The sequence below is a fragment of the Setaria italica genome, chromosome VII, assembly GCF_000263155.2.
Source record: "Setaria italica strain Yugu1 chromosome VII, Setaria_italica_v2.0, whole genome shotgun sequence".
NCBI classification, from domain to species: domain Eukaryota; kingdom Viridiplantae; phylum Streptophyta; class Magnoliopsida; order Poales; family Poaceae; genus Setaria; species Setaria italica.
Window position 1 is genome coordinate 17,422,002 of NC_028456.1, and position 21,854 is coordinate 17,443,855.

At 46.7% G+C, this 21,854-nt stretch overlaps 4 protein-coding genes and 2 long non-coding RNA genes across 6 annotated transcripts; 3 read left to right on the forward strand and 3 right to left on the reverse strand.

The window, feature by feature from the left end:
• Nucleotides 1–2,033: 2,033 nt before the first annotated feature.
• On the forward strand, nt 2,034–7,103 carry LOC111257951. Its single transcript, XM_022828510.1, has 7 exons — nt 2,034–2,430; nt 3,625–3,859; nt 5,538–5,605; nt 5,686–5,749; nt 5,943–6,020; nt 6,119–6,449; nt 6,690–7,103. Exons 1-7 carry the CDS (start codon nt 2,034–2,036, stop codon nt 7,101–7,103), a joined length of 1,587 nt encoding a protein of 528 aa, XP_022684245.1.
• A 14-nt stretch (nt 7,104–7,117) lies between these two features.
• On the forward strand, nt 7,118–7,738 carry LOC105914835. The gene is made up of 3 exons (XR_001164531.2): nt 7,118–7,269; nt 7,366–7,461; nt 7,631–7,738. It is a non-coding gene; the product is annotated as an uncharacterized LOC105914835 (long non-coding RNA).
• A 416-nt stretch (nt 7,739–8,154) lies between these two features.
• On the forward strand, nt 8,155–9,451 carry LOC105914762. Its single transcript, XM_012847421.2, has 4 exons — nt 8,155–8,337; nt 8,435–8,554; nt 8,739–9,077; nt 9,159–9,451. The coding sequence occupies exons 1-4, from the start codon at nt 8,155–8,157 to the stop codon at nt 9,285–9,287; spliced, it is 771 nt and encodes a 256-aa protein (XP_012702875.1). The 3' UTR covers nt 9,288–9,451.
• A 253-nt stretch (nt 9,452–9,704) lies between these two features.
• On the reverse strand, nt 9,705–10,183 carry LOC101760624. Its single transcript, XR_215499.1, has 3 exons — nt 10,106–10,183; nt 9,862–10,014; nt 9,705–9,768 (listed from the first exon to the last, which is right to left on the reverse strand). It is a non-coding gene; the product is annotated as an uncharacterized LOC101760624 (long non-coding RNA).
• A 1,588-nt stretch (nt 10,184–11,771) lies between these two features.
• On the reverse strand, nt 11,772–15,098 carry LOC101766179 (protein FAR1-RELATED SEQUENCE 3). Its single transcript, XM_004977882.1, has 10 exons — nt 14,956–15,098; nt 14,652–14,658; nt 14,375–14,490; nt 13,457–13,839; nt 13,076–13,346; nt 12,883–12,955; nt 12,525–12,792; nt 12,105–12,442; nt 11,943–12,023; nt 11,772–11,855 (listed from the first exon to the last, which is right to left on the reverse strand). Exons 1-10 carry the CDS (start codon nt 15,096–15,098, stop codon nt 11,772–11,774), a joined length of 1,764 nt encoding a protein of 587 aa, XP_004977939.1.
• A 1,493-nt stretch (nt 15,099–16,591) lies between these two features.
• Nucleotides 16,592–17,869, reverse strand: LOC101760883. Its single transcript, XM_004975327.3, has one exon. The coding sequence runs from the start codon at nt 17,550–17,552 to the stop codon at nt 16,965–16,967; it is 588 nt and encodes a 195-aa protein (XP_004975384.1). The 5' UTR covers nt 17,553–17,869; the 3' UTR covers nt 16,592–16,964.
• Nucleotides 17,870–21,854: the final 3,985 nt, after the last annotated feature.

Here is a 21,854-nt window from a genome sequence, read left to right on the forward strand (position 1 = left end):
AGTAACTACTAACAGCAGTATATCCGTGCGTGCTGGGGTGAGATGGGCCAGTCTGGGGCAAGTGGGCCATCTGCAGCGTCATCGGCGGCTTAATGCTTATCCTCTTCTCTAATTAAAAATATCTCCCATCTCTCTGCTGCGGTGCTGCCTCCATGTTCCCATCACACGATCAAAGGATGGACTGATAATGGACGCCGAGACGACGACATCTCACGTCAATTCCTTTCATGTTTCATTTTATATATTTATTACGAGAGGACTATTATAATGTTTGGTTTTCTTAAAGGAATTTGGAATTTTGACAACGCGCCAGCCCATCCGAATTCAAACACGAAGAAAAATATTAGTGGGCCTTTGTAAGCTCGGCCGAAACACACGTACGCGTTGGGCCGAAGAGCGCGCGTTGCGCGCGTGGCCACATCCCCCAGAGCCCACAGCCCCACAGGCCACAAGGTCTCCCGTTCCGACCGCGACTCGGTGGCTTCTCGTACACGTTCCGTTACATACCTGCCTTGGATTCGTTTCCGCCCGCCTGCCCCGCGAGACGCAATCGGACACCGCGTCGGCGAGGAGAAGCTTTATAAATGAACAAGAGACTGCAGCGCGTCACGCCCCCGATCGAGTACATTTTTCTTGCTCGCGAAGCTGCGAGATCGACGCCCTCCGCCGTGTTGTGCGCCGCCGATCGGTAGGTATATCGGAATGCCGCCGCAGGATGTGCCCACGCAGGGCCACGCGGCCGCCGCGACAAACAACGCCGCCGTCGTCGTCGACGGCCACCACTCGCCGCCAGTGGTGGCACCGGCAGTGACCGGCCACGGCAAGGAGCGGAGGAGGAGGAAGCACGAGGTCGAGGATGCTGGTGGTTCTGGAGTAGTGGTTGCCGCGGCGCGGTCGTCCGAGATCGAAGCCGCCGCCGCCGACGGAGGCGCTACGGACGGAGCGCGCCGCAGCCACCACCACCGTCGGCCGCGCGCGCCGGCGACGGAGGGGACGAAATCTGGCTCCGTTATGTACGACGCCGCATCCGTGCGGCCTGAACGAGGCTTCAGCGCCGTCGTCCACTACTCCGAGTCCGCGCCCGCCACGGCGAGGCCCGCCGTCATCGTCATCGGCAGCAGGCGCAAGCACCGTGCTGCCGGCAGCTACTCGACGACGGGAGGCGTCAATTCCTACTACTCCAGCGACGACCACCTTGCCGCCGCGTCGAGCTCCTCGTCGAGGCTTGTCCGGGAACGACGACCTGCCTCGCCGCGCCCGCACAGGCCGGCCAAGCCCAACGGGGCGTACGCTGCCGCCGCGGATGGCGTTTCTGCACGGGCTTTCACCGGTGGCTTCGGCCGGTACGATTCTCCGTCGGTCACCGCGAGGCCCAACGGCACCGTCACCGGCGGCAAGCACAGATACCATCAGGCTACCGTCGGCAGCTCGTCGGGATGCGGCGGCGGCGGCGGTGCCTACTATGCCGACGACTACACCGCCGCGTCGAGCTCTTCTTCGAGGCTTATCCGGGAACCGGCCGCCCCGCCGCCGCCGCATCATCGCCCTCCCAAACCGCACAAGGACCACGGGGCGCCCTCGTCCTCCGCCCCCACGCCGCCGCAGGAGCCCAGCGAGGACGAGCTCCTCCGCGTGGGCCTCGAGGTGGCCTCGAAGATGGACATGGCCACCCTACATTCGATGGTGAAAGAGCACATCGACAGGAACCAGGAGGCGGAAGCCGTGGAGGAGGAGAGTCTCCACTTCTGGCGGCCGCTCACCGACGACGAGGTAGACGCCGACCTGAGGGCGATTTACGACAAGGTGGCGGCATGGAGGGCGGCGGCCTCCGGCAGCGGGAAACGCCGCCGGCACTGACACCGTGTCACTTTAGGTGTTTTTGCGTGAAATTAAATAGATAACACTGTATATATTCTGATCCATGAATTGCTTCAATTTCGACACGTTGCTGCGTCGAAAACTCAAAATTGGACAGGACGTGCCTGCGTATAACGCTTGACTGATTCTTGTGCACGTTCGTGTTCAATTCCGACATGTTCATTCATGATAGGCAAGGATCAGAGCAGAGCCAAGCACACATGATGAACACGAACAGTACTCGAGTTTCACCAATACTACACGAGAAAGTTGGGATCGACTTCCGCCGACTGCGCCTCGAGGCCCGGAGGACGGCGACGGCGACCTGGGAGCCATTGCCGCGCCGGCTGACCGCTGACCACGTACAGAGGACACTGACAGTGCTGCTTGCCACCGCGCGCCGCCGCCGCTTTGCTCAGGCCCTCCCGGAGCAGCGGCAGCTTCTTCTCCAGGTCGGGGAGCGGGATGTTGACAGAGCGGGGAATGGAGGCGATCCTAAAGTGGTGCGCCGGCCGGACGTCGAGCAGGAGGTGGGGCTCGCCGCTGTCGAGCAGCCGCTTCTATTCCCGGCAGGTGACCCGGGCGTTCTCCGAGAGCAGGTTCAGGCTCGGCGTCGGCAGCATCACATCAGATGGACACACCAGCGATGTGTCGGATTCTAGTTATTATCACACACATTCTAGATTTTGTAACAGACATCTACGAAGTAAAATAACCATAAAAAGTGTGTAGCAGCGTTCAGAAATTTCGATATTTGACACTTCATACGCACGCCTCACTGAATTTGACATCCTGCCTTCCAATATTTGACACTCCTCACACGAATTGTTTTGATTTAAGGGTTTCTCTCCATTTTTTCTAAATTTCCATCTTTTCTTTTTATTTCCTCCCTCCAGCCCTGGTGAACGGACAATAATGCAAACGTGTCGGTGGACCCATGGGCGTGGAGTGAGCTGTGTGTGGTGCGATGCAGGACCCGACGCTGCTTCGATCGTACAGGCCGGCGTACAGCTATGAGTAGTGCTCGGAGATGTACCAAAAGCAGGGGAGAACACAGGGGCACTTTCAGGTTTCTTTGCGATGTGCAGCAGCTATCTTGAAGCTTTATGCCTTCCATGATTGCTTTTGTTTTTGTTTAACACAACTGGAACAGGCTTGTCATGTTCGTCGTGACTGGCCAGAGGGTCCTTCAGGAGGAGATTGTTAATTAATCTCTTACTCCCAAATTATTATTCGTTTTGGATTTTCTAAATACGCAGCTTTTGCTATGCATACACACATATGTATGTATATATACTACATGTATATATATATGTATGTATATATATATATATATATATAACTATACTATACAATACCCAGGGTACGGAATAGGCTATTCCGTACCCGAGCTCACCCGCGCGTCCCAATCGGACCTCCGGTCCTGACCCCGCCGCCGGTTTTTCCTCTCCCCTGTTCCGGTTTTTTTTTTCCGATTCTTTCCCGTCTTCAGTCGTGCGTCCGTTCGGTTGCCGCCCCGCAGCTCGCTACCGCCGTCTCTCTCGCCAACCACCCCCGCCGCCGCCGCCTCCCATTGCTGTCCCCCCGTTCTCGCCGCCGCTCCCCATCCGCAGCTGCCGTCGCCTCTCCCTATCCGTTGCCGCCGCCGCCGTTCCCCATCGATTGCAGGTCAGTCAAATAGAAGATAACAGGCGACAACAACCGCGCGCGCTGAAAGTCCGTCTACCGTGATCTTCGGAGAATACGTCGAACGGCGACCTCCGCGAGACGCGCGGGTGGCCCAGGACGCGCCGGAGCGCGGCGAGGTCCAGTTCCACGGACCGGCGCGCCGCCGCGGCGTCCTCGAGCGGGCACGGCGGGCGCGGATTCCGGACGGCCTTGACGGCGACGTGGACGCCAACCGGCGCGCCGCCGCGGCATCCTCGGGCGGGCACCGCGCGCGGGACGTCCACACCATCGGCGTCAACGCTTCAGAGAAAATCACCTCCACACCATCGCATAGGTAACTTTGACAGGGAAAATCGAAGTGGTATAGGCCCCGAGACCGGTTCCGTAACTTGGAGCAGCGCCGGCAAGGACTATTACCTGGGCAAGCATAGAACCTAGGGTCCCAAAATAGAGAGCACTAAGAGCCCAAATCGGAGGGGAAATCGGCATAGATAGGACCGGTGTAGCATGGAGAGCAGCACGGGAGTGCCCGGTGGAAATTTCCACCGTTGCTAGAGGTGGATTTGGAGGCGGCGGCACCAGCAGCTGTCGAACAGAGGGGTGAGGAATGAAGTAGAGGTAGGAGAGCTGTTGCCTGTGCTGTGCCCTGTGCGTGTGCAGGTCCAGGGAAGAGAGAGGCACCAGAGTTTATAACATTGAGGCTTTTCTTCATTTTAGCTTCTTTTGCTAAAGCAGTCACTGAAGTTGAATTAATTGTTAGTGAAGCTGGGCAACATTTGCTCGCTCGGAAAAGTGTTTGAGCATATTACAGTTGGTGCGGGAAGGTTATATAGTATCCAAGCTAATTGTGTGGTCAGCTGGCATATTTGTTTATTGGTTTGAACCCAACGAATTGTTTAAAAGTTTATGCATCTAGCATTGCTCATCCACGTGACAGAATTCTGAAGCTGGGATTCCTTCAGATATATATGCTAGTGCACAGCTGCAGCTGCTGATGGCGACAGTAAAACCAAGAGCTGCTGCGGAGGGTCGTCCATCAGGATCGATTAGACCAATTTTTGTTGCTTGCTTTCGAAATAATCATCATGCTAACCCCAAGCCAGCCAGCCAGCAAACCTCACCAGCATCAGTCGCTGTATCAAGTTGATATTAATGGTATGGACCAGCACTAGAAGTATTCACAATCATGATGACGAAAACCCCTATCAATCTTCATCTGCTACTAGCAGACAGACAACTCAATCATTCCAAACTCTTGTGCGCCCCTTGGAAAAGATGGTGTTTTTTTGTTCTTGCTATTAGAGAAAATCTGAACTGACGTTGTTTATCTGAACAATTATTGTTGGAACTGGAGCTTCTTTTTGTTTCCTTGCTGTTTGGTCATTTATGTGGCAGAGCAATTGTCAAGATTAGTTCTCTAGTATCTGCCTTGAATTAGGTACCCCGTATATATTCGCAATGTAGAAATGACAAAAAAAAAATCTAAATCTGAGAACATATATGTGCAGCCGTCTTGCTTTATTGTTGGATCAGGGCACTTCTTCCCTAACCACAACAATTACTCCACAAATTATGGACATTACATCTCTAGCAAAGAAGATGGTTCCAATTAGGAAGCTTCAAATTGGATAAAGAATCTCTGTAGTTATGTGACAAGTGAATAATTTCAATTTGGCTGTGAACTTATTTAATTTATGTGAGATGTAAACTCATTTTAGTGAGGCTATAACTCATGTTGTGAACTCTTTTAATTTCTTACCTGATAGTACCAGGCTAGCACATTTGATGCTTGGACATGGATGTGTGCCTTTTGTATTCTTCAGGATATTATGTTAATGAATAGAGATCAAAGAATTAAATTGAGAAGTGTGCAAACCTAATGGTGGTCTCAGTACCCCTCATAGTAGAGTTTTTATACCATTAATAAAGATGCTAGTTCATTCAGTGAAAGAATACGTATCCCTGTATAATGCACGTCTATAATTAACAACTCTTTTCCTCCCCCATGCCAGGCAGCTCTGCCATCATCCATCCGAGCTGTGGTTTCCTTCCTTTTCATACCTACTCATGGAGTCTTCAGGTATCTGCTAAATATTTAGAAAACGAGTAAAGATAGAGTAGTTTTTGTAGTTATCTCTAATTATTTTCTTTCATGTGTAGATACGGTTCCCTTACAGTCAGAAGGTGTTCAGCAAGGTTCTCCACGGATCTGCTCAACTAGAAGGTCTTATGTGACTCATTTTTGTCTGTGTTCTCATCTCTTCCGCTTTCCCATGCCTGTCATAACGTTTACATCTTTTTATTCTTTTCAGTTTGTAAATATTCCATGTAAACAACTACAACATATTTGGATCCTAACCACTCATTGTATTCATTATTACTGACACAGAGTATGTTCAATTTGATTTGTCTCACAGGACAGATACTTGTCAGCGGTTGGTGAATAGGATGCCTATCAACCCGAAGCTAGCTGTATTCGAGAGCACACAGGAGAGGTTTGCGCGTGTTTATAATTTCACCGCCTATCCTGTAGTCCACTGCATTTTCATTGATTCATGGTCTATACTTTATACTTTCATTTTTCTCACTTCAGGTTCGAGGTACTTCTTCGACCCGAGTTGCGATCATCTTATCCAGTGGGTGGTGGCCCTGGATCGTCTTTTCAACAGCTACCCAACCGAAATGTTCCTCAACAGAGTTATGTTCCTGATGATCCTGGCGCTGATTTTATTGCGGTTGACCATGCTCCGGGGCGCAATAAATCTGTTCGCCGTATGAGGAATGCTGCTGATGATCGCACCGGGGTTGTAGATCGCCGTAGGAAGAAGTTTCGGTCCTCTCACCGCTCTTCAAAGGAAAAGAATAGTGCAGCTGATAATTCTAGGCGATTAACCGATTATTTCCTTGCCCAGGATGGCACAGAGGTATGTGCCAAATATTAAATTGAATTGTCATGTTACAAATACACACACAATATCTATGCACATATATATGCAGTAATTCCTGGTGTTGTATTATTCTTCTTGTAGCTCTGTGTACATTACTCACTTTTAAAACCTGACATATGTTCCATGTAGTTTCCTTATTTTTTACATGTTTTACTTTTAGTGTCATTTCCTCTTTCCTTGTATATACTCAATTTTACACATCAGTACACATGCCAGGCTCCACCAAGACCCAGGAACTTCAATGTTGGTTTGGATGACATGACCAACGTCCCTAAGATTCGTATTCCACGTTTGCGTGATCTCTTAGCCCGTCCATTGGGTTGTCTCACTGGTCACCCCTTGCAAGCATTTAATGAATTGTTCGACCAGTTTGACCAAACCTTATCTGAGAACACTTGTGCCATCCAAGCTTCTCTATGCAACATTGCTAGAGCTCCTTATCGTCTAGCTGAAAAGTGTGGACCGGTAATAGAGGAGCTTATTGCTGCCCAGAGGTCGGCTTCTGACCCTAACAATATTGGGGAGACTTCACGGAGGAACAACTCAGGCACCGAAGATGACTTTGTCGATCCTCACAACGGTGGCACACATCGATCCCCACAATCCATTCTGATTATGTACTTTTTTTAAATTCCCAATCAAATTGCTCTTGAAAGTTTCAACTTATTTTTCTGTACATTACTTTCTGTAGATCAACTATTCGAGCATGGAAACTGCGGTGTTTTCAGGACCCCAAGTTCTTGCTATAGAGATGATGTATTAAGGGATGGCAACGGCCAAAACTCATACACCACAGGTACTGCCTATCGCATTCTACAACCAGTAAAATGCTCGGTAATGACCCTTTACCATAAAAGCTTAACAACAGTTTTTTTGGAAATCTTGGTCACAGATCCCGCCACATCTAAAACTGGTGGCACTTCACCTTGCACTAAACCTCATCAAGAAGCTTGCAGGGATGACCCTGCACGTACTACTACTTGCTCAGGTTAGCACTATGTAGTCTGAATTTTCTCTTTATCTCTTTTCCAGGTTGTATCCAGTCTTACATTACAATATGCAGCTGTCAGGATTTTTACCCATATGCTCAGCCTTTAATTGTTTAGGAGTCATTTATGTTCTTGCTTAACGCTGTATTCATGTCATTAATTTTTCAGATCATATACCCCCCTCTTCTAGTTTGCCTGACAGCAACCATGATATGAATAGAATCAACAATCTCATTGATGCCATCTATTGTGAAGAGCAATCAAATCATATGCATACTCTCCTTTCACCACGCACTACCCAATTTGAAGACCAGGCCAAAACTGTATGTTTAACTGGACACGATTACCACCCACTCCATTCGATTCGAGTTGCAATCCTTCCAGCTAATTATTTTCCAACTACATGTTATTTTGACCTTTCCAAAGGATCAAAATAACATGGTGTCAGGCACTTTACATGTGTCCGAACAGAGAACAGGGAAACGCATGACACGGAAGCCTGCTAAATATTCTTCACCCTTCAAGTATGGAATTATGTCCCGTCCTGCACCCAATGTGGACGCAGCAATGAGTCTCTTTGGACACATGTGCGCTGATGACTCCACATTGAAAATGTTAGCTTTTGTCTATTTCTAAATCTTATAACAGCCACACTTTCTATTTCTCCATTTGCTGATTGTAATATCCACAGCATGCCGGTGATCCAGTTTGGTAGCACCCCTTTAACTTGTGACATGATTGCACAATCATTTGCCGATGGTGCAATCCCAGACTCAACTTTTATCACAGGATTTGTCAACTGTCTTAGCTATGATGATTATTGGATCAGACCCGAGTGCCATGGTTATAGGATTTTTTTTGATGCTGACCTCTCAGTAAGCTTTTATTTTGCCATTCTTTGACAATAGATTTATTAAAATTTTTCCATTCTTTCGTACTTTTTTTTATTCAATGGCATTTCTTTTCTTGAAGGCAATTCTCAATGTTGAGTGGCACAAAAGGGACAGCTCCGAACCCAAATATAGCCAGTTTGCTGCAGTGACAGCCATCCAACGCTCTCTTCCTTTCACAGACTTGAAGAAGACAAAGATGGTACATCTACTATTTTTTTTTGTTTAGCTTTTGTCCATTTTTTTCTGGTCCTCCAATCTGGCCATGAGTTTGTGTTTGAGTAGCTTCTGCATATGTTGTACTCGCGAATTTAGTTAAGTAGATAAGTCATTGTTATTATATTTTTGCTAAAATAAGTCATTTCTTCTTTTTACACACTGTGTAGATTCTTCTACCAGTTCTACATCAGCACCATTGGTCTGTTTATTGCGTTAACTTTGGCCAATCACGGATTGATGTGCTTGACTCATTTTTGTACAATCCTGAGTCTGACAACAATTGGGACAATTATCATTTGGAATTTGGGAAAAAAATCATGCACCGACTAAGTGATGCACTCTCCATTGCTGCACCTCTCAAATTTAAATCATTCAAGAACTGGAGACATGTCCCGGTCAAGGTTCCCGTCCAGAAGGCCACGTCGGACAGTGCATTCTTTGCCATGAAGTTTCTCGAGTTCTATGATGGTGATGGCCATGGCTCACTACACACTAGCATCGCTGCTGTAAGTCTAAGTCTTTTCCCAAGACTTTTCCCATTCGCATGCAGTTTCTTACTTTTCATGGCTATATGTCTTTAATTTCAGGAACGATCTAAAGAGTTGCGTGCTGAGACCTTGTACTACCTCACTTTTCATAAGCAGAACAAGGTTGTGGCGCTGCCCGATGAAATCCTTCAGTACCGTCGAGATGATCATCACCCTTTTTTCTATTAGTTTTTTTTTGTTCATTACAACCCTTTACTATTTAATTTTTATTCTTTTGTAGCTGTGCATATTGTACATTCTCATGATTCATATATGAACTAAGCTTAGTTTTGTGACTGACATGTGAATACCTCATTTGTCGATATAGAACATAAGTAAAGCAAAAATGCCAATAGGTTCATTGTCCTCAGAAATAATTGGAAAATCCTATACATAAAGGCTCCTTATTGGCAACCCAGAGGGTAGAATAATCATTAGGACTCATCAGTATAACAGATATGATTTCCAAGTGGTGTACACAAATGCAAAATTATTTGTTATAAAGTCCTACAATGAGGCTGATATTCACAAATCTGTCAAGTATGGTGTGTGGTCGACATCCTCTGTACTCGATTATTAAGTAAATTATTTAATCGCTACTTGGCTTCCTTGATGTTGTTTTTCACCCTCTAATCTTGCTGGAAACCTCCTCCTCCGTGTTCTCCCCATTCTGCAAATGTATTATACCACACTATGATAATACTTCAATATAATAATCTTTTTCTACTGTCTTTCATATTCTTTTCAAATACTCAAAACTTACCGTGCTAATCTCGCCTTCTGTTGTCCCATTCCTCGCTAGTTTGTCCGGAAGCTCCCCTTCCACAAGGCACATCTCCTCAAATACTATATCGCTCATAAATTTGTCGTGTTCCTTTTGGAACGAAGTCTGTTTTTCTATCGGCGTTGCCACTTCCTATTCAATGATACATTTGATAATTAAATATGTGACATCTAGTAAATAAAATTTCTGAACAAAAATATTATTCCGAGTAAATACACCTTACCTTATTCTCTTTCTTAATGATTACCTTTCCTTTGCCGCCTTCTTCTTTTGTTGTTACACTACTTTCACAGATGTCTGGAACATCCTTCAAGACCGCTCGTTGCCGATAATGTTCCCAGTAATCTTCAAAGGACATGTCTCTGCGTTTAGGCATCGTTGCACACGGAGGCGTGCTCAGAGGAAATACTACTGGCAATGTTCCCTATATATTACAGAGACATCCAATGCCCTTTTATATACAATGAGCACCGGACGAATCCCGCAAAAACTATTTAATCTAGGTCAACACTTAAGCGGGGTTTAAGGCATGCTAGGCATGCAATGAATGCGGCTAGCCTCACAATCTTTTGTTCACTACTAACAGCTTCTTCTATTAAGGCATGCATGCACGGAGTCATACCAATGATTTTTGTTCCACCCATTTCCAGCCTTTCCTTAATCACCATGCATGCACGGTTTCAGAGATTGCATTCCATTGCATGTGCATGAAAAAAACTTCCCATAGTCTCCGTGCTGCATGGTGCATATCCACTGGTGATCACAGACCAAGCCTTTTGCAAGCTTCTTGAAGGTTCAATTTAACCTGCGCTGCATAGAGTTTGGCCGAGGCCTCAAATCGTCGATCCGTTTTTTTCTCTTGCATCCTTACTTGACTTCTTCTCGTTCACACACTCAATCGCACTTGGTGGTTGCGAGGACGTTGAGAAGGACACACAGATATTTTTTTTCAAGGATTCAGTTGGAGCTTCCTTTTTTCTACTTTAGTCTGGTTACATTCATAAATCATCACACACATACAAACACACCAAAAAATAAAAACAAAACCTTGTCCGAACCAAACAAACAAACATTACCTAGCTGAGTAGTTGTCATGATACCCTAACGGATAACATTGAATTATTTAAATGTGTAGACAACAAAGACTGAAATACACTGTTGACAAAAAATATTTAAATTTATGTACAACGCGTATCTGGTCCTCACCCTTCCATATCCGTGTCCCTAAACTGCTCGTCATTGCTCTCGTAATCAATATATTTATTTTCTTTACACTTCTTTGTGTCCTGCTGTCGCCCTATGTTATGCTCTTCTCCTCCACTATCATGCTGGCTGGTACTTCTCTTATGCTGTGCTCCTCGTGGCCTGCCTCTCATTCTGTTCTTCAATACTTCCAAGCGCTCTTTGTTATGCTGGAGTTTGGGACATGTTCTCGCGTTATGTGTTGCGTAGTACCCACAAATACTGCATTTCCTTGTGCCCTTTTTCACACCTTTGGCTCCCAGCGTAATTTCCTTCTTTTCAGATGGTGGTATGCTCCGCCCTTTAGTCTTGGATCTCGTAGGTGGGACTCGGCTGATCAGTCTATCATCATTGGCATGATACTGCAAAGATTATTGCACAAACTTTAAATTCAATGCAACAATGGTGATGGCATTAATTTTTTCCAAACTCATTTTTCTAACCTCGCCACTGTGGGGTGCACATCCTTCATGCACTCTTGCATCTTTAGTTGTCATGTCTTTTTGGTTGGTTAGCACAACCTCGTTTCGCACAAATTCTCCGCCAAAAGCATCCTGTAATACAATTACCACATCTCTTTTAATATTTCTTGCTGATATTCAATTTAACTTGTGTCTTTCCTGTATTTAAAATACTTCCATCACAAATCATACCAGATTTGTTGCAAGAACCATTTTCCCCTTTATACTCTCCCTGGCTTCATTTCCATCCACGTTCGCTTGTCCCAATTCCTGCTTCACATTGCATCATTGTTATTGTGAAAATCTATTTTCCCAGTGTGTTAACTTGCATACACCTGTATCATGATACAAGCCTACCTGGGTAACCCTTTTCGCCAATTGTTCATCATTTGTGTTGTCACTATAGCCATCATCACTTTCACTACAATCTGATAACTCCTGCAAAATCAAACCCAGATGTATGCGGTTAAGTGCCTTGCCATGCAACATTCACTTCACGCAACATTTTAGATTTTTTACCTCTCCTGGTGATTCTTGGTGCATGTTTGTTGTGCTTGGCCCGATGTCAGGGGGTATTTCTTTGTTATCTTTGTCAAGCTTTGCCAACACCTCTCTCGTTCTAATGTGCGCAGCGCGCGACATGCTCCCAGACCTGACTGCAGCCATTGCTAGGGACGTTAGATCTTTGATTCTGTACAACTGTGTGACTCCATCAGCTCCAACTAGGAGCTTGTCATTCCTGTCGAATCCCAACTCTTGCTGTGCATATTTTGTGTATCTACGGAGAATGTAATGTTGTGGTATACTATTTAGCTGGATTCTCATGAAGGCTCTCAACAAGTGCACGCAGAACAAACCTAAACAACCAAGAGAGTATATGTACTGTTAATAAGAAATTGGGATGTACGCTATAAATTTTGTAACAGTTTTATCATGTACCTGTATGCTGCCACTCCTTGCACTCGCAATGAAACTCACCATTTTCTTTGTTTGCACGGACTTTGAACTGGTGCTGCCCCCAAGATAGTTTAGAAGACCTATTTGTGTGAGTTACCAGATAGCATGTTTCACCCTCTATTGGATTGTCTTCTATATCGTAAGCCGTGCAATCGATCATCTTCTTTTCAAAGTCTTTGAAAACATTTCTAGTATAAATTCTTGAAACCTGTATTTCAAATGGCCATTTGCTTCTTGTGAGCCTTTTGCTCTGTCACAGTACAAGAGCAACAGTTAGTTAAGGGAAATGGTGTTTATACACGAACTCCATAAATATGAATTGATACGCTGGTTACATTACCGTTCCATGGTACGACTCTTCAGACTCCTTCATCTTACGTGAATGCATGAAGTCAAGCATTTTTTTGGCGAACCTGTGCAAAGCCGTGTGCTTGTTAACAAAACACTTCTTCATGACAAAATTTGAGCTCTCGCTTCTCTGTGTCGATGCCATCCGGCCACAATATTGGTCTTTGAAATATGCCGGCACATACAGTTGTCGCTGGCAGTAAAGGCTATCTAAAGTGCCATCCTTTTGTAGGTCGAACTCATCCAATAGTTCCTGCCAAGCGGCCTCAAACTCCACAGGGGTGAGTGGGTGGTTTAGCACAGAATAAAATTTGTCCTTGAAATTTTTCTTCGCATACATCCCAAAGAGGTTGGTTAGATGTGGCATGTGCTTGTTCACCACATGCCATCTGCAAATCTTATGAACAACCCCTGGGAACTCTTTGGCAATCGCCACTCCCATTGCCTGGTCTTGGTCTATCACAAGATGCAAATTCATCATTGTTAGTTCTTTAATTGCTCTAAATTGTTGTATATGCTCATGTATCAAATATTTTTATCATAAACATTAATGATGAACATATTACCTGTGAGGATACACCTTGTTCTACTTTGTCCCATGCACTTTTTGAATGCTTTGAACACCCATTCAAAAGTTTCCGCTGTTTCATCTCCTACCAATGCACATCCAAACAATGTATTCTGCAGATGGTGGTTTGATCCAACAAACATTGCTAGTGGCTTCTCATAAATGTTAGTCTTATGAGTTGTGTCAAAGCTCATTGCATCACCAAAATCTGCATAATCGCCCTGCATGCTTGCATGACTCCAGAATAAGCTGTGTATAACACCTTCAGAGTCCAGCTTTGGTTCCCATCGGAACTGCGGGTTTTGAGCCTCACAATCCTTGAAGAATTCAATAAGCTTGTTTATGTCATCTGCGTGTTCTTCCCGTACATTAGTGGCCTTCCTATAAAACAGATTAAAAAAACCTCAACATTTTATCCTTCTAAATTTTAAGTACATTTCATTAACGACAGCAATGATCATATACTTTAGCTTGGCATGAACCTTACTATTCAAGAATAACAAACTGTGTGACGTTCTTTTACCTGTTTTCTATGTCCCGCGATGTTATCGGAACAAGCTCTGCACCCCCATGCATATTTTGCAATACATTCTTTATACTTTGCGTACTCACACCGGCTTCCTGCAATTCATCAATTATTTGATAAAGTACTGGTTCCGTGCTCTTGTGTGACCTCATTTTCTTGGTTTTCAAAGGCGTATGCAACAGGTGGTTGTGAAATAGGTTTGCATTTTCTATAATCATATCTACTTCGTTTCCTTCACTGTCATACACTCTCGTAAACTTCAGATGAGCTTTGCACTTCGTCTTCATTGTTGTCTTGTTCCGTACTCGCAGAGCCTCATCACCTTTATAAAAATCTCCTTTTCCTTCACAGCTACACCTCATCACTCTAGAGAATTTTTTCTTGTTGCACATTTTCACGCCGAACCCGGCCAGTTGTGCATATCTCATGTAGAACGCCTTTGCTTCAGCTTCCGTGTGGAATGACATCCCTTCTCTGGGAATCATATTTGGATCCATGCTTTCATTCTGCTTCAAATAACATTAATTTCAATTAACATGATATACTAATGCACCGCCATATGAACCAATATTTGCGTAGAAAATTCAATTATCATCACAGCCTTACAGATATGACATAATATATTGGTTCACTGACTACTCTCATGCATTTGTGCTATTTAACTGACCATGTAACTGCTTTGAACAATTCAAACAAAGATTTATCATGCATCACTTACGTGTGTTTGTGGTGGAATTTCTTCTTCAGAAGCAATCATCTGGTTTGCGTCCAAAGTATCCGGAGGCAAGAACACAACACCCTGTCTTCCCGTTGTATTGGTTTCATCCTCATTACTCCCTTGCTGGCAACCTATCTGTGTGGGCGGAGTTCGAAATCTAGTGCTGGAGCTCTCCATCATCTCCGGAACTTTGATGCAAGAGTCAATAGTGTCTCGTTCGCCCGGCTGGGGCGGTTCAGATCGTCGCGGTGACCTTTCCGGCACTTCTGTACTTCTCACGTCGACGGCGACTCTCATGTCGTTAATCTCCAGCCTTTTCGGTGAAGGGCTATCCGCAGAGTCCCTACTCGGCCCGGACGGCCCTGCTTCTTCAAACAATATCCTCCGACAACCCATCACGGGCAAGGTGGTCTGAAAGGTAATAACACATTGCATATCACAAGGTAGCTTGAAGAAGGCAAAAGTTAATGACTCGAAGCCAGGCACTGTCAGCTATTGGACTGATAGTTTGAACAGGTATATGTCCCCATTCATCTCCTTGTACGAAGCAGAACTACTTCAGCATCACAATCTGAACAATGAAGTCCTATTTATTACTTGTGCATCGTATTACTAGAACTTTTTAAGATTTTAGGTCCCTTTTAACAAAAAAAAATTGTCAGTGACTGCTTTAGCAAAAGAAGCTAAAATGATGAAAAGCCTCAATGTTATAAACTCTGGTGCCTCTCTCTTCCCTGGACCTGCACACGCACAGGGCACAGCACAGGCAACAGCTCTCCTACCTCTACTTCATTCCTCACCCCTCTGTTCTACAGCTGCTGGTGCCGCCGCCTCCAAATCCACCTCTAGCAACGGTGGAAATTTCCACCGGGCACTCCCGTGCTGCTCTCCATGCTACACCGGTCCTATCTATGCCGATTTCCCCTCCGATTTGGGCTCTTAGTGCTCTCTATTTTGGGACCCTAGGTTCTATGCTTGCCCAGGTAATAGTCCTTGCCGGCGCTGCTCCAAGTTACGGAACCGGTCTCGGGGCCTATACCACTTCGATTTTCCCTGTCAAAGTTACCTATGCGATGGTGTGGAGGTGATTTTCTCTGAAGCGTTGACGCCGATGGTGTGGACGTCCCGCGCGCGGTGCCCGCCCGAGGATGCCGCGGCGGCGCGCCGGTTGGCGTCCACGTCGCCGTCAAGGCCGTCCGGAATCCGCACCCGCCGTGCCCGCTCGAGGACGCCGCGGCGGCGCGCCGGTCCGTGGAACTGGACCTCGCCGCGCTCCGGCGCGTCCTGGGCCACCCGCGCGTCTCGCGGAGGTCGCCGTTCGACGTATTCTCCGAAGATCACGGTAGACGGACTTTCAGCGCGCGCGGTTGTTGTCGCCTGTTATCTTCTATTTGACTGACCTGCAATCTGCTCTCTGTTATCGGACGCTAGCGCACGCGAGAGAAACCAAAAACCGTCGGGAGACGCGGCTGGCGGGCGGAAGCCAGGCGCGCGCTGGGTCGGTGGGGGGCTGGGGTACAGAATAGGCTATTCTGTACCCTGGGTACCAAATAGCAGAGGCCTATATATATATATATATATATATATATATATATTATGCATAGGGACATAGCAAAATAAAACTCCTTTATTATGATCAATTATTAAGTAATACGCGCGCGTTAACCAATTATTGATCAGAAGCTCTCTGGTGGGCTCACTGGTACGGTGCTTGCTTTATTCCTTTTGCTTCTTAAAGGAAAAAAGAGATTCATGTTACTATGCTGCAAGAATATTCCCTAAGAAATATCTGTATCCGGCTGTCCCTCTTCAGATAAATCGATAGATGATGACTCGGTGCCTTGATGTGAGTTGTGACAGTGCATCCAAATATTTAGGTGCAGCAAATAGAAAGAACTCCCTCAGGTTCATCCAATCACATTTGTCCAATCTATACACTCTCTCTCTTTTTTTTTTCGCTTTTATTGATTCCTTGAAAGCTTTGAGCACATGACCAATGTTCCCCCAAAAGAACCAAAGAACAAGACTACAGTTGTTAAACCCAGCTGCCATCCCTCTACTACTTATGTAAACCCTTGCTTAAGGAAAGCATCTTCTCGCCCTGCCCACCTTTATTCTTCCTTCTACTTACATTAATTACATGCACGGGATTAATCCACCACTCCATGCACGTTAATTAAGTAACTGATAATTATATAAACTTGATCTTAGCTTCAGCTCAGTACGAATCTTGGCCTCCATGCATGCTTGATTGATCAATCGTCAGGCGCCCCGCTCGAGCATCTCGCAGAGGCGCTTGAATGAGTCGAGCTTCTGGAGCTTGAGCTGGCGGTGGATGCGGCGGATGAAGACGTCGGCGACGTGGTCGATCTCGTCCTCGAGGCGGAACTCGGCGCCCTCGCCGTCCTCCCTCTCCCTGGCGTCGCGCATCACGTCGATGACCGACCCCGGCGCGCTCACCAGCTCGTCCTCCTCCTCCGCGAACAGCGTGTGCGTCAGGTAGTCGTCGCTGTCCTCCTCGTCCTGGGCCTCCACCTCGTGCGCGACGAGCTCCGCGTCGGAGAAGCTCGGCGCGGCGTACAGCACGATGGCCTTCTTGGCGCTGTCGTCGCCGTCGCCGGTGGCGGCGTCCTTGTCCGCCAGCTGCTGCTGGTGCTGGTTGCCCATGATGGCGTGGATCTTGTGGTTGATAGCGGCCATGAGCATCTTCTTGTTGCGGAGGATGCCGAGGATGAGGAGGCGCGTCTTGAGGGCGCTGGTCTTGACGCGCACCGCCGTGGACTTGGCCTTCACCGCCGCCACGATGGTCGACACCATCTGCTTCAAGAACGCCGAGGCCTTCGTCTTCATCTTGATTGCTCGCTTGCTTGCGATGCGATGCGAGCGATCGACGCCGCTCGCTCAGAATCTCACACTGGGTATATGCAGGTTGCAATTGCAGCTGTTAAGAAACAGCAGAGGAGTGTGGTGGTGTCTACAAATGATCTTCAAATTAATAGGTGGGTAACAGTTTTCTAGGTGAGCGTTGCTGGATGGTTGGGCATGGAGTTTGGCCTGTGGGGCGCCAGGGGTTTATATAGAGGAGGGTGGCGGTGTGGTGGCCGGTGAGCAGGAGAGCCAGGAGGAGGAGGTCAGCAAGTAGGGTTGCGTTGCATGTGCTCCAGAAGCTTCATCGTCACGCGAAGGAAGACGAAAGCGGCAGCAGCCAGCAGGGAGGTTTACAGGGCGGCTAAGGAACGGGCAAATCGAGGAAAGGCGCTGGCAAAAACTCGCGAAAGCAAAAGGCAGCCGTAACTAAAGGTGGCTGTGGGCACCTACGCGTGCATGCATGGGAAAAGCTAAGGTTGATGGATGCGTGGTGCCTGCACGTTGTTGTGTTGTGAGAAAATATCGGAGGACCAGAAGCTAAGCTAGCCGATCCCCAGCCGTGGGGTCGCCGGCCGATTTCATCCTGGCCCTGTGATGCGGACGGCCGGCCGGCCGGTGGCGGCGGCGGCCAGCTCGTGCGCAACAGTTGGCAAGGAAAGCGGGCAAGAGAGTTTCTTTTATCCTTTCTGGTTTCCATGTTTGGTTTGTTCTTGGCAATTTCGGTGAGGTATCTACTATTATATTTAGCACCTCTACTTTGATGCAAATGCCATCGCAGGACTGTGTCTTGCTTCGATAGTTTCACACGCGCGATATGCGTGTGTTTTTTTCTTCCCGAGGATATGCATGGTACGTAAATTCCTTGCATTGGCAAGAAGGAACAAAATAGCCTTTCGTCTTAGTGCGAATTTCAGAGAAAATGAAGCAGAAAACAATTCAGATGGAGATGGAGCCATCCTGCTCTGGAAACTGCAGGGGTGAAATGCTTCAGAAACTAACTGGACTGTGCAGGTGAAATGAACCAGTAACTTGGCCCTCCCTAGCTTTGATCTGGCTGTTAAATAAAATAACAAACAGAAAAGGCACTAGTGGTTTCAAAAAAAAAAAGAAAGAAAAGGCACTAGTGGTACCCAACGTCTAGTGCCAGTGGCACTGGATGGCCGGACTAGCTTAGCGTCACTACTCCACGCATAGGGAAAGCCTTCGCCGCTAAGGCTCCTGTGGGCAGCCGGCCAGCCAGCCAGCCAACGCTGCTCAGATCATCGGAAAGCCCCACGCAGCCGCTGCCCTCCGTCCGTGGTCACGCACGCAGCGGCGCGGCGCGCGCGCGCCTTTTCCCACTCCACCGCGCCAAATGGCCGGCCAGTGGCCCAGTGCCCATTTGGGAGCATCCCGGAGCAGGAAAAGGCCATAGTTTCTGTGGATGCGAATAAAGCGATCAGAGAGCCTACCCTTGCGAAAGAGCAGATGCGAATCTTTTTATTACTCCATGTGAACTTGCTAACCGAGTGAAAAATACAAAAATCCATGTTAGTACTCATCGCTTGGGACAATACAATAGTACCTTTATTAGGATTTATATTTACCTCTACATTTTTCGTGTGTTTCAATAATATAATATAACAGGCAGGCCGGAAAACTCAAGACGATAGAAATTAAATACGTGCTATCTAGGAATTATCTTCGCATTTTTTTTCATGACAGTAGGGCGTAAGCGTAATGCATAGGTTTGTTGGATTTGGGACTCAAAGCATGGCACACATTTGCAACAATTCTGTTTCGTAGGCACATGCTTCGCTGACTCGAAGTTCTAGCGAATAACAATCACTTTCCCAGAGGGAAAACAGATAAAATGTTCACTGTCGCAGGCAGACTGTAGATGCTGGTCGTACGTACGAACACATCTACAAAAGCATGCAGCTGATTGATCGAGTACGTTGTTCAGGGCCTATTACATACACACGCTTCATTAGAGCCATATATGTGCGTGCGCATGCATGGTCTATCTAATATATGGAGCATATATATTAAGAAAAAAAGGCATACTTGCGTGCGCACGTAGCAGAAGTCCCGTGCACGCACGCAGTTCAGACCTCCCCTTTTTTTTTTTTTGGATATTCTGATCAAGGCCATGTTTAAGTTCCCTCAAAACTCCCGACTTTGACACTATGTAAAAAGAAAATTCCCCATCACATCAAACTTGCGGTACATGCATGGAGTACTAAATGTAGATGAAATTAAAAACTAATTGCACAGCTTTGTTGTACTTTGCGAGACGAATCTTTTGAGCCTAATTAGTCAATATTTGGATAATAATTCACAAATACAAACGAAACGCTACAGTGTGCTACAGTAATTTTGCACCTCCAAACTTTGGGCAACTAAACAAGGCCCAAGCACCATGACTCATCATGACTGGACCGCCGCTCAAGCATAGTGTGATCAAGCCAGGATTCCACAGTGCCGTACGTGGGGATCTTTTCTTTTTTTTTTCCGTGCATTTTGTTCTCATGGGCCATGCTTCCTTGAGGTACTAGGGCTCTAATATACCATTATATTAATTGAGGGACCTTATTATGTCTGTGTGCATATGGGTAATTATGGTATGCAAAAATAAGCTCACCGGTATCTTATGTTTCCATATTTGAATCATTTTCACCACTCTGTGAGCTCCTGTTGCTGGCCAATTCAACACTGTCACATTATTGGGACAAAAATGCGGCACGACTGCCTTGCCACGCTTTTGAATGCTGTCGTGGCAATACTAGAGTGTTATAGCACCAAAGGTTTATAATTTCTTTGACAAAAGTGCACTTTTGTGAGGATTTATCATTTTTGTTGCCGTGTAAGCTTTTGCGGATGTCATGGCTGGGTGGACATAATGGTAAGGTAAGGTTGGGTGGTACCAAAATTTCCCGATTAGGACTTCCACTCTCTTCCAAAGTCCCAATACAAGTGGTTTGAAGTGAAAATTGGAGGGCCGATCAGCCTAGACAATTTCACCACCTTCCCGATCTCAAACGTCAAAACTTTCTATACGAAAGTTGTAGATCTTTTTGAGCCATGCAATTTAGATACCAAATTTGCTCCAATCGGAGAACAGACGAGGGAGATATGCTTTATGCAAGGTATGCTGCTTCTGCGGGCCTTCTGACCTTCTAATCTTAAGTTTCCTTAGCTTGGGCACCGTCTTTTTTGTTTTTTTGACCCTTTTTGTGAAAGATTCTCATAAATACGCCCCTAGTAGAACCATTTCAAATCTAGACCCTCAGCTTGGCACCATCCACGCTAGCGCCAAGCTTACACGTCTCGACACCAGCCATCCTGGTGCCAAGGTCCATACGCAGCTGCTGACGCGGATGCCGACGTGGCGGGAGCTTGACGCCATCCATCATGGCGCCAAGCCTTGGCGCCGTGGATCTTGGCGCCGAGCAATTTACCTCGTACCTTTTATTTTAATGAAACAAGTATAATTATTCCGAGGAGTATGCAACAAACTACATTGTGGTTCAACTAGCTAGGATGTGGACTTCTTATCTCAAAGACCTAAGTTTGAACCCCTCCGGATTGATGCAGCAGGTAGGTACGTACAGACACCGCACTTTTTCTTAGAACATGCATGCGTTAATAATTGTGTTTAAAAGGAGAAAAATAAAAAGAACCGCATGACTAGTAAAGCAACGAAGGTCCTAAAAAAAAAGAAAGCAACGAGGTGCCAAAAGTGAGCAGCAGCAGTTCGATCCGGGCTGTGTGTGACGACGACCGGTCGCCATTGGTTCGGCCACGGCCGCCGCACAGGTGAAGAACCGCATGACTAGTAAAGCAACGAAGGTCCTAGAAAAAGAAAGCAACGAGGTGCCAAAAGTGAGCAGCAGCAGTTCGATCCGGGCTGTGTGTGACGACGACCGGTCGCCATTGGTTCGGCCACGGCCGCCGCACAGGTGTTGGCCGCCGGAGCCGAAGACTGGGCCGCACGATCTGGGAGGGAGAAAAAAATAAAATGTAGAAAAAAAGATTCAACACAAAGGTTTGAACTTAGGTCTCTAAGATAAGAAGTCCACATTCTAACCAGTTGAACCGCAGCATAGTTTGTTGCATACTTCTCGGAACAATTATACATGTTTCATTCGAAACCCAAGAGGTATGGGGTAAATTGCTCGGCGCCAAGCTTGGCACCAAGATCCACGACGCTAAGGATGACGCCAAGCCCCCGCCACGTCGGCATCCGCATCAGCAGCTGCGCATGGATCTTGGCGCTAGGATGGCTGGCGTTGAGACATGTAA

Excerpts from the sequence above, each read along its gene's own strand:
- LOC101760883 (XM_004975327.3), bottom strand. The coding sequence starts at position 17,552 with ATGAAGACGAAGGCCTCGGCGTTCTTGAAGCAGATGGTGTCGACCATC.
- LOC105914762 (XM_012847421.2), top strand. The coding sequence starts at position 8,155 with ATGCCGGTGATCCAGTTTGGTAGCACCCCTTTAACTTGTGACATGATT. Across the intron at positions 8,555-8,738 it reads ACTTGAAGAAGACAAAGATG|ATTCTTCTACCAGTTCTACA; the intron begins GTACATCTACTA and ends CACACTGTGTAG. Across the intron at positions 9,078-9,158 it reads TACACACTAGCATCGCTGCT|GAACGATCTAAAGAGTTGCG; the intron begins GTAAGTCTAAGT and ends CTTTAATTTCAG.
- LOC111257951 (XM_022828510.1), top strand. The coding sequence starts at position 2,034 with ATGTTCATTCATGATAGGCAAGGATCAGAGCAGAGCCAAGCACACATG. Across the intron at positions 2,431-3,624 it reads GCCGCTTCTATTCCCGGCAG|ACGCGCGGGTGGCCCAGGAC; the intron begins GTGACCCGGGCG and ends GACCTCCGCGAG. Across the intron at positions 6,450-6,689 it reads TTGCCCAGGATGGCACAGAG|GCTCCACCAAGACCCAGGAA; the intron begins GTATGTGCCAAA and ends TACACATGCCAG.
- LOC101766179 (XM_004977882.1), bottom strand. The coding sequence starts at position 15,098 with ATGGGTTGTCGGAGGATATTGTTTGAAGAAGCAGGGCCGTCCGGGCCG. Across the intron at positions 13,840-14,374 it reads GCCGGGTTCGGCGTGAAAAT|GAAGGCCACTAATGTACGGG; the intron begins GTGCAACAAGAA and ends TCTGTTTTATAG. Across the intron at positions 12,443-12,524 it reads CAAGGAGTGGCAGCATACAG|GTTTGTTCTGCGTGCACTTG; the intron begins GTACATGATAAA and ends TTGGTTGTTTAG.